At 49.8% G+C, this 11,108-nt stretch overlaps 1 protein-coding gene across 1 annotated transcript; it reads left to right on the top strand.

Annotated features, from left to right (window-relative positions):
- The first annotated feature begins 2,788 nt into the window (after nt 1-2,788).
- Nucleotides 2,789-11,085, top strand: LOC115771190 (serine-rich adhesin for platelets). Its single transcript, XM_030716784.1, has 4 exons — nt 2,789-7,061; nt 7,612-8,389; nt 8,461-9,904; nt 10,290-11,085. Exons 1-3 carry the CDS (start codon nt 2,970-2,972, stop codon nt 9,891-9,893), a joined length of 6,303 nt encoding a protein of 2,100 aa, XP_030572644.1. The 5' UTR covers nt 2,789-2,969; the 3' UTR covers nt 9,894-9,904; nt 10,290-11,085.
- The last annotated feature ends 23 nt before the right edge of the window (nt 11,086-11,108 follow it).

The raw sequence follows: 11,108 nt of genomic DNA, 5'->3' as shown, positions 1-11,108 counted from the left end.
TCATGGTTTGGACTCTAGATCAACTTGGCATCCAAATCTGGCAACATTATTTTTGATCGAAATTCATGTACATATATTCTATATAGTCACAGGTCAACATTTCCCATGGTATACCATACAGTATAGTATAAGCAGGGTGTTTTAATATGCGCAAATGTCAATTTCGATCAAGATATCTTGTTCTAAGCAAGAACTTAATTTATGATCGATCGAAGCCTATGACAACTATTTGATTTAGTGGTTTTTTCAGCAACAGAAAAAGGGATCAAAGTTTAGAGCAACGTTTTTGCACAGAAACAGACAAAAAGTCTTGGCTAAATACATTTCTCTATTGCTGCTGATCAAGAATATATATACCTGATGCTGTTTGAGTTGTTTTCCGCCAAGCGTTACATATTACTCTATATAGTGACAATAACCTCTGGAAGAGTTCAAAAGCAAAGAAAAACTGTATTCATTGACCGGATTAAGTTCTGTTTAACTAAGCGCAATTAAATGCCAGACATTCCATACATTAAATTGTCTTCGAGAAGCTTTCCTTATTCAAATTTCAGTGAACTGCGCGTAAATATTTATATTAAGTCTGAGTGTGTAAGGTATATAGTTGTATCTGTTGTGTATATAATATCAAGACTTTTGTTTACTTCAATAAACTTGCAAAAAAAGAAAAAAAACATTCAAGGTATGCCTCGGGGCGTCCCTCTTCGAGCTGTATCCCTTCCCCCTCTGTAAACAAGTGGAAAAGCAAATGCTTTTAGGTGACAAATTTAATGCTTGCGCCGCGCAACTCATTTCCATGTATATATTATATAAGTATTTTCTTTTGCCTGCATATTAAATAACAAATGAGCTGCTTAAATTTCCATGCACTTGCACTTCCGAGATAACAAATTCAAATTGAAATTCTAGATGTTTGCCCAATGGGGGAAACGATAAAGGAAGCAACGGGAAACTGTCGCCACATCAAGCTTCGCCGAGAGGGTCAAGTTGTCAATGCCTTTTTGTTATTGTGGTTACACAGTTTGTCTAAGGGGGTGGGAGAGGGAAGGGGCGCAGAGCTGGGGCTAATGATGAGTCGGGCTTGGGTTTTGGGTGCGTCGCATTGACGTCAAGTCGTTCCCAAAGTGTTTTCCGATTGCATAGAACTCATTTAATTGGCGGCCCATTCGAAGGTAATGCGAGTGGACTGTAAGTGGACTCCAAGTGGACTCCATGTGGACTTTAAGTGGACTTCAAGTGCATCGTAGTCGATTCCAGGGAAAATGCGTTGAGGTAGAGCAGGAATAAATGTGCAAAAAACTAATTCACATTAACTTCCAGTTATATAGAAGGCTTTCAAGCCTGATTGTCCAGATCTTGAAATGAATATTTCCGAACAAAAACCGCGAACCGAGAAATAATATGTCATATTTCACGTGCGTTTTTCTCAGTTTGTGCATTTAAATTGTCATTTCATGTATTTTTGATTATGACTTTTTATTATAAGTATTATCAAAAATTAATTAAGTTTTTAAACGTCGCATGCAGCGTTTAATCGAGTGTTCGCATCTTTAATTCAGTTTATTGTACTTATTTAAAGAAACAAGATTATAAAATGTTTATACTATATGCGACATTGACAATTTGTTGTTTAGTTTATTTCTTGTTTCCATGTACTTTAAATTGAACCGATTTTGCATTGATTAAACTTGGGATTTAGTTGAAATGTCGCGGATTTATTAAGATCTTATGTTATTTTGTCCTTAACAGAAAAATTCTGCTTAAAACTCTACTGTCTTCTTACTTTAAGTGCATTAAATCTTCATTTAAGAGTAATTTAGCCTTATTTAAAGTTAATACTGAGAGCATAACTTCGAACTTCAGTCAAAAACTTGAACAAGAACTATAAAACTTACATTAAGTATTCAAATGATTGATTTATGATTTAATTTAACTTGAATTAAGATCTTCACTGTCTTAAAGTGAGAACAATCTCGCAGTTGATCGCGCTGAAAAGAGTTGGGCATTCAGGAACCTCTCTGACCGAAGAAACATTTAATAAATTATTATAATGAACTACATATCATATATGTCTTTATGAGAACTTAATACTGCAGCCGTTATAGATCGTTATTAATTCCTGTTAATATTAAAAAAAACTTGCTAAGACTTTAGCTAACATTGTCTTAAGTGCTCACAATTTGAGGGTTGACTCATAAAATGATTACTTTTTTTTGTTGTTTAAAAAGTCTTCGTTTTATGTATTTCCTGCTGTTGACTCAAAGCTTTGTGACTTTAAATAAATAAAGTGTTTATAACTTTTATCAGAGAAAAAAAAAATTGATATGCACTAAAGAATTGCAGTTTATTTATAAAGTACATAAAATGAATACTTGAGCATTTTGTAGTTGGTTTTAACAATTTGTATTTGTTTCACTTTTTCTGTTTGCAGTTTAATTGTACAACAAAAACAAGTGCAACAATTGGCACAATTGGCAATAAATCAGCAGCAACAGCAACAGCCGAGACGCCGCTTGAACTTTAGGCAGACGAGAAGTAGAAAGAGACGAGAGAAGAAAAGAGAAGACAAACGAAAACGAAACGAAACAGGGCGCAGACAGCAGGAGACAGTGCATCATTAGCCCCCGTCTTGGTATCAATTTCGCTTGAGCTATTTTGGTAGCTGAAAGATACTTTCGCAGCGCGAAAGATACTCTGCGTATCTGTGAGATACAATTTGCAGCGGGCTAGTCGGTGCCCACGCCAGACGGGCATGCAGCATGCGGCAAAACAACAAGAAGTAAAATAGCAACAACAACTGCAGGACCCACTTGACAGTCACTTTAGCACGCACTTGATAGTCCCTTTAGCGCTCACTTGGCATTCGAACAGCGGCCGGGAGCAGCGTCGATGAGTTGAGCAGCCGCGCCAGCAACGCGCCCGCCCTTCCCCTCTTGTGCAAGCCCATACAAAGCGCTCTCGAGCAAACAATGGACGCAGCGCATCCAGCAGAGCAACCACCAGCAGCAGCAGCAGGAGCAGCAGCAGTAAACGGAGCAGCAGTTGCCAGGTCATTGGACCAACAGGTGGAGGCGACAATTGGCTCACCCAATCACTCGCACTACTCGAATCTCACAAACAGCAGCAGCAGCAGCAGCCACAACAGCAACATTAGTAGCCCCTCCGTGGCCACGGACAGCAGCAGCTCATCCTCATCCTCCTCGGCGCCGCAATACAGCGAGGATTTGCGCACAGCCGCCGCCGTCGCCGCAGCTGCCGCCGCCGTCGCTTGTCCAAGTCAACGTGGTTCGCATTCCGGCAGCGGGTCAACCAAAACCTGTGAACTGGACGTGGGCGAGGAGGAGCGTGATACCTTCTCGCCAGTGTCCAGTCCGGAGTGCAACGGCGCCGCCTCAGCTGTCCTGGTGGCAGCTGTTGCCGGCGGAAGCAGCGGCAGGGACAACAAAAGCTACGACAGCAAACTGAAACCGCCGTCGAAGGAGGAAAAGCAGCGCCAAAACGAGGAAATCGTGTGCATGGAAACCTCCACGGTGTCCACAGAGACGGGCTCCTGGGAGTCCGTCTATCCGACAGCAACAACAGCGACGGCGACGCAGCCAACGGCACCGCCGCCGCCGCTCCAAGCGGAAGAGGGCATCAGCGCCAGCTGCCTGTTGCGTGAGTTTGAGAAGCGGGAACAGCCGCTGAGCAGCTCGCAGAATAGCGCCTGTTTCATAGATGCCTCCTCGCTGCGCGATGAGGAGGATGTGCTCTGGTGTCCCAGCCTGGATGGGCAGGATGGCGCCCAGGCTAAGCCCGAGGCGGAGCTGGAACTGGAGCAGTTCCACAAGGCATTTGCCAAGTGCAAGGCGCAGCCGCGCACCAGCCAATCCAACTGCAGCTCCGACGTAGAGCCCGAGGATGATGAGCCGCACCCGGACTCCAATAGCGCCACCAACAATCTGTCCGACGAGGAGAAATTGTGGAAGCGGGAACAACAGCTGCCGGCCAGCAGCGGCGCCACAGATGCTACCGAGGCTAGCAGCGTCTCCCTGGCCGCCGATGCGGACTCCTCCGATTCCTCGCTGAGCGCACGTCGGCGTCGCGCTGCTCCAGTTGCGGTGCCCTATAGCTTCCAGCATAATGCACAACAGTTTAGCGTGCATCCGCTGGGCAGCAGTCCCAAGTTTACGCCACATCATCATGGGCACGATCTCAGCTATACGACGGACTACTCGTCGAGCAGCCCGGCGCACAGTCTGGTCTGGTCCGAGCAGGGCAACAGGCAGCAGTCGCAGCTGCCACAGCAGCAGCAGCATCACCATCTCTCGCAAAAGCAGCTGCCGCCCCCAACGGACACGCCGCACAATTCGATGGTGCACGTGCTGGAGCCTGTCTCGAGCAGCAATAATAGCTCCATACACAGAGATTACACGCTGAGCTCCTCGCTGTCGCATCATCGCGACTCGGGCGCCTATTGCAGCGATGCCACGGACTCGCCGCTGCCACTGCCGCGCACGCCCAAGCGCTCCAAGTTCGACGAGGCGAATCCCATTGTCTCTGGCGGCGCGTCCATTGAGGATTTCAGGCAGAAGCAATGCGATAGTCCCAGCTTAAAGCGCCGCACGGATGCCTGTCCCATTGTCTCGGGCGGCTTTGTCTCGCTGGACTTTGCAGCCACGCGGCCACAAGACGATGATGATGATGATGATGATGATGTGGAGCATGGACAGCAGGCGGATGAAGATGCCGATGTGGAAGGCGTGGAACTGCGCGTCAAGACGGGCCAGCCGTTGCGCAAGCCTCTACCCGGCATCGCCTCCTGGGTGGTGGACATGAGCGATTGCAGGCCAGAGCGGCGCAAGAGCAGCAGCTCCACATCCAGCCTGGAGGCAGCAGGGCAGCCGGCACGTTTCCGTGAACGCTCCGATTCGAATAGCTCGCACAAGAGCGGCTGCGGGTTCTATGTGTCACTGGACGACATGGACAGGAAGCCCAAGGTGCAGCAGGAGCAGCGACAGCTGCAGACGCCCTTAAGCAAATCCTATACAGCACCCAAGGCGGCCAATTTCTTTGTGAATCTCTCGCAGAGCGAATGTCAGGCTAAAGAGCAGGAGCAGAAGCAGGAGAAGCAGGCGACCGCCGATCAGCAGGCGGACAAGAAGAACATATTCAGCATGTTCATAGACTTTGGCGAGTCGCCCAAGCAACAGCGAGCCACGAATGGACGCAAGGAACCATTCAACTTGGCACAGCGTCTGTCCAGCTCGTTGAGCGTGGCGCAGCGTCGCGGCGAGGAGCTGATGAAGTCCAGCGCCAGCTCCACGGAAACTCTAATGGCCAAGAGCGGCACTCAGCAGCAGTTGCCCAAGGAGGAGAGCAAATCCTTGGATTATCGCTGCAATTTGGAGCAACAACAGCCGCTGACAGTCGCTGCGCTGCGTCGCATGTCGCGCCAGCAGGAGCCCGGCAAGCGTCACAGCTGGGGCAGCAACAACAGCAAAGAGCAGGCGCCCGCCACGGGGGATTACAAGCGCTCCATCAGCTTGAACGCAAATGGCGGAGATCAGTCGGGCGCCGGGCTGATGAGCATCATCGACAAGCTGCCCATTATATCGAAGGCCAGCTCGCTTTCGGTGGACAGTTCCCTGTCGCCCTATGATGAGTATAGCGGCGGCGCCTTGAGCAGCTGCTCCGATGAGGAGCAGCAGGCGGCGCGCTTGAAGAAGCGACGTCGCGATGCCCAGCTGAATGAGACGTACGACAAGAGCAGCAGCATGGCCTCGGGGCTGACGGAGGGTGTGCTCTCCAAGGACATGTCGCCGGCATCCAATACGGACACGGATGATCTCACCTTCCAGCAGGACGAGCAGCTGGCCCTGCGCGAGGTGCAGCTACAGCAGCAGGTGGCCCCGCCGCTGCAGCTAAGCAGCAGCTCGAATCGCACATCCATCATGGAGACCATCATCGAGGCCAAGGAGACAGCATCGCCCAAGAAGCAGCCACCAACTCAACTAAGCAATGGCCATACCATGGAAACCCTGCACGCGACCATTGAGAAGCAAAAACAGCTGCTGGAGACGGTCAACGAGCATTCGGATCAGCCGGCCAGTTTTGTGAAGCTCTCCGACATGGACAAGCCGCCCGTCGTCAACAAGCACGAGCTGCAATCGCCGGATGCGATGAGCAAGAGTGTCGGCAACCAGCGCAGCGCCAGCCAACGTTTCTATAGGGATGAACAGCAACGTGCCACAGCGCGGCCGCATTCCTGGGCCATGACCCGTTCCACCGGCGGCGGCAATAATAGCAATAATATCCAGCAATTTGCCAGCTCGGTGGACAATTTGCGCAGCTTGTCGCGTCTGTTTCCCAACTTCAGCAAGGAGTTCTCCAATTCGCTGCCCGGCGACATGCCCCTGGATAATGCCCAGCCGCAGTTGGATTATATCCAGGCGGATTTGAGTGGCGATTCCAGTTTGGCTTCCAGTTTCAGTCGTTCCGGCATGGACGAGTCTTCCATGAGCTGTCGCCAGCCGCGGCGTTTGGGCGAGGATCTGCTCAAGATGTTTCTGCAGGAGATCGCCACCGATATGCTGGTGGAGGTGCACGGGCGTCGCATACGCGCCCACAAGTGCATCCTGCGCAGTCGCTGTCAGTACTTTGCCGCCATGTTGGCGGGTCATGGCGCCCAGAGCGTCGTCTCGCTGCAGGGCTACTCCTATGCAGCCGTGCACTTTGCCCTCTGTCACATCTATTCGGGCGCCTCGCATCCGCCGGATGGCATCAGCCTCATGGAGCTGGCCGCACTGGCCGATCTCCTGGGCCTGGAGGGGCTCAAGGAGGTGACATCGCATGCTTTGAAAACCAACTACTGCCACAACTTCCATAAGCCCTGCTCCGGCTGCATCGATGGCATCCTGCAGGTGCTGCCCGTTGCCCTGAATCATGCGCTCGACGATCTCTATCGCAAGTGCTTGCGCTGGACCTGTCGCCACTATCTGAGGGTGTGGCCCACGCGACAATTTGCCCAGCTGCCGTCGGACATACTCGGACGCTGCCGTCAACAGATTGTTGCCTATTTGGTAAGTCCCAACAATAATCAGTACATATATATACATTTTGTAAGGCAGATTGTATATAGATATATATATATTATCTTGATGAATCTCACATCATAGCTCGATAAAGGCATGTCCGTTTGTCTGTCTCTATAAACATGCTCAAATCACAGACTTGACGAGTTAGAGACAAGCTTGAAATTTATTGATAGCTTCCCATTTTGCCTCAAACTTAATAAACATTGACTTTAGGTCCTCTTTGTATACCCTTCCGTTTAAAGCATCTATATTCTTGATCAGCATCAACAGTTGAATCAATATAGTCCAGTTCGTCCGCCCGCCCGTCATTTTCCCGAGTTCCTTTTGCAGCAGTGCATAAATAAGAGTTGACCAGAACGGATAGGGATCCGTCATATATCTACCTTGGGAACAATTCGTCAAAGCTGTGTTATAGAAAACTCTTCCTTTTCCGGCCAAGTCTATAAATATATCCCAGTTGCTATATGTGCACGGATATTGAGCATGTTGAAGCTAATGACCTCTTCTTCCACACACACACACATTCTGCGCTTAGACCTCCGAGACGGTGCTGGACACGGTGCTCGATTGTGATCATCTGCTGGCGCAGCTGTCGGCCTATCGCTGGGGTCATGTCTGTGAGCAGCTGGTGCGCGACATACTGGACGCCGCCTACGGCTATGTGGGTGATCATTTTGCTAGCCTGATAGCCAGCGATTCGTTCCTTTCGCTCGGACACGATCGCAGTCGCCACATTCCACGACTCGAGACGCTGCTGCTGCAGACGGCGGCTGCACTGACGCCGGAGCAGGCGTGCCGCAGCTACCAGCGCGTGACGCGGCTGAATACAGTGCTGCAGGCGAAGCTCATCCAGATGCCGGTCAATCTGGGTGAGCTGGCCAAGGAGCTGCAGGGCCTGCAGGAGGAGCAGCTGGACTGGCAGCCCGAGTACATACGCTTGGTCAGCGCCTTGGTGTATGCCGTGGAACAGTGCCTGATTAGGCAATGCTCGCGTGCGATGCGTGTGACGGCCTGGCAGCGCATGGATCTGGAGCTGCGCAAGAAAATCCAGACCATGGCCCGGCTCACCGAGCCGCTCGATCTCAAGCGCAACAATGGCAAGCCGGTGAGCAAGGCCTTCTCATTTGGCGGCAGCACACGCAGTCAGGATCTGGTGCAGATCAAGCTGGCCATACAGGCGCAAACGAAGCGCGCCCAGGCGCAGGAGACGCAGCTGTACAAGGCCACGCAGACCAACTACGATGCGGTCCATGTCCAGACCACGGAGCGCGGTGTGCAGGCCCAAGGCAATCACGATCTGCGCGAGGGCAACAGTGAGTACCAAATCATATACATACTATATATACCCAAGCGATGCCAACTTTTACTCCTTCTGTGCCCACAGGTAAATTGCTCAAGTCCAACTCGCGAGCCTATGTGCCGCAGGCGACGCAGCGTGCCAGCTCCCAAACGGCAGGCGAACGGCACAGCCTCAACACGCATCGACGCACACAGTCCGAGGCGCCGCCCGTGGCACAGAGGAAGCCCGAGCAGGCCGCAGCCTCCAACAGTGCCAGCGGCAGCCACGCAGTGGCCAAATCTGCGGCGCCTGTGCGCATGGGTGAGGTGCGTGCACGCTACCTGGAGCCGAGAAAGCCGCGCGCAGTTAGTGCAGGGAACAGCACGAAGGGTCCCATACGCAGCGCAACCAGCTCCAATATACCGGCAGCACGCAAGGCGCAGGCCAAGAATCTGCACATCTCATCCAGCGACAGTTCGCGCAATTCCAGTCCGGCGGCAATACGACGTGCGGCCAATGGCACGCGGCTGGGCAACAAGTCGAGCAACTTGTCCACGGACAGTTTGGCCAAGAGCGGCTCACGTGAACGCTACTCGTCCGATCTGAATGTGGATTCGCTGGCGGAGAGCATGAAGAGCTCGGTCATAACCAATAAAACGATCTCACACGAATCGCTGTCGAGCAGCTCTAAGCTGGCGCGCGTGCAGCAGCTCAACGGACATGGCGGAGGCGCAGCAGCCAAGCAGTCGGCTCCACTGAGGGGCATACAGCGTGGCACAGCGTTGGCCAACAAGTCGACGCGCCAGCTCAAGCAGCAGCACAATGCGGCCGCAACGGGCGCCTCGAATGGCTCTAGTCCCAGTTCAGTGCACACCACCAAATCGGCCACCAGTCGCCTATCCTCGGTCAGCAGCACCTTGTCCACGCGGGAGCTGTTCAAGCAGCGTTCCATATCGGTGCCGGCTGGCGGTGAAGCGCCAGCCAAGGGCCGGCACAGCTTCCTATCCGCCAAGTCGCGAGAGATACTCGCCAAGCGCGCCGAGAAGAACAAGCTACAGCAACAACAGCAACAACAACAACAACAACAACAACAACAACAACAACAACAACAACAGCAGCAACAACAGCTCAGCTCTGGTGAGACGCAACTGCGTGCCTCGGCCGGACCGTTGCGCTCCTCGTCACATTCCGCCGTCAGCAGCATGCTGCAGCAGCACAATTTGCGCAACAGTCTGCCCTCCAATATACCCACACGACGTCCCAATACGCTGCAGCTGCGCAAGACCACGACAACTGCGACCAACGGCTATGCGGCACCGGCAGCACCTGTCCACAGGCCGAACACAAACGGCGTCCTGAATGGCGGCTATAAGGCCGCCCAGGCGGTTAAACAGAAATTGGATTTGCTCATCGATGCACAGCTGGAGAGCGGCAACAATGGGCAGCGCGTCGAGTCCAAGCTGGAGCGTTCCAGCACCTTTTGCAAGGACAGCGCCGACTTGGACTTAAATGTCCCCGAACTGCAGATTGTGGAGTAAATATACGAACGGTGAGAGGGTCGACGAAACTCCTTTGAATGCTTTTAACTGAAAATGGCACAATTTTGATATATATACACACAATTGCTGTGTAATTAATGTAAAATCATGTTCTGTGCTCATCTTCATTGCAACATTAATGGCAAATTCTATGAAATAGGGCAACGCCGCGTACATAAGTTGACAGTTCAGGTGCAAGAGTGGCCAGACTGTTTAATGAACGTGATTGCAGTTTTTGCAATGCACATGCACAGCTAACATGTTCAACATGAGAAAACGATATATAAAAGCTCATGTTAACTTTGCCATGATGTTACAAGTGGGAGCGCCCTTAATCCCATTATTATTTTATTAACTGCAAGCAGCATTATTTTCAAGTATTCTCTGCATTCACAGGTCCATATCAAATATGAGCCGAGCGAAACAACCCGTACACGTCCCATAAGGCAACTCTAGTCAATAATAGCATGTAGTTGCAGGCACAGGAAACCATTAACAATAAATCAATAATCAATAGAGAGAAGCGGAGAAATAATAAAGAAAAAACAAACATGTTACTACAAAGCAAAAAGATGCACCCACTAAAATTATACCAGTTATATACACAATTACAACATAAACTTATTGTCGTTAATGAAAACCCTCCCCCCTCCTACCCCCACAAAAGAAAAAATATTCAACATATTTAAATACTTATAGTAAAGAATTGTATGCCAGGTAAAGTCAAAGCAATGTCAAAAAGATAAATGAAAATTTGGTGATATTATTTAATGTGCGCTTGCTTTTTATTTGGTTCTTCCTCTTATGCTGCAATCTGTGTGCTTCGAGTACTCGTATAAACTATATAAAAAGAATACTATACAAATATATATATTTATGTGCTTTGCCAGCTGCATTTAAGTAGTCTCTGCGCTGCGGCTTATAAACCTATTGTTAACAATTGATACCCTCTCTCTAACCCTCCTACTCGTAAATACTTTAAGCCATGCAATTTTTTATACTGTTCTTTATTTAAAATTTTAAACGTAATCGGGCGCGCAACCAAGAACAATTTTTTTTAATTTATTCATTTTAAATCTATATATATATCTATATATATATATATAGAAAAAAAGGAAACAAAGATGTATTTTGTAAGCGAATCGACATTGATATATTGATAATGGAGTGCAAGTTTAATAAATGTGTGTATTTATTAAAAGTTATATATAAATA

The sequence above is a fragment of the Drosophila novamexicana genome, unplaced genomic scaffold, assembly GCF_003285875.2.
Source record: "Drosophila novamexicana strain 15010-1031.04,08,12 unplaced genomic scaffold, DnovRS2.1 tig00000024-arrow-pilon, whole genome shotgun sequence".
Taxonomy (NCBI): domain Eukaryota; kingdom Metazoa; phylum Arthropoda; class Insecta; order Diptera; family Drosophilidae; genus Drosophila; species Drosophila novamexicana.
The sequence above is the reverse complement of the archived record's forward strand: the minus strand, read 5'-3'. Positions and strand labels throughout refer to the sequence as shown.

Excerpts from the sequence above, each read along its gene's own strand:
- LOC115771190 (XM_030716784.1), top strand. The coding sequence starts at position 2,970 with ATGGACGCAGCGCATCCAGCAGAGCAACCACCAGCAGCAGCAGCAGGA. Across the intron at positions 7,062-7,611 it reads AACAGATTGTTGCCTATTTG|ACCTCCGAGACGGTGCTGGA; the intron begins GTAAGTCCCAAC and ends TTCTGCGCTTAG. Across the intron at positions 8,390-8,460 it reads CGATCTGCGCGAGGGCAACA|GTAAATTGCTCAAGTCCAAC; the intron begins GTGAGTACCAAA and ends CTGTGCCCACAG.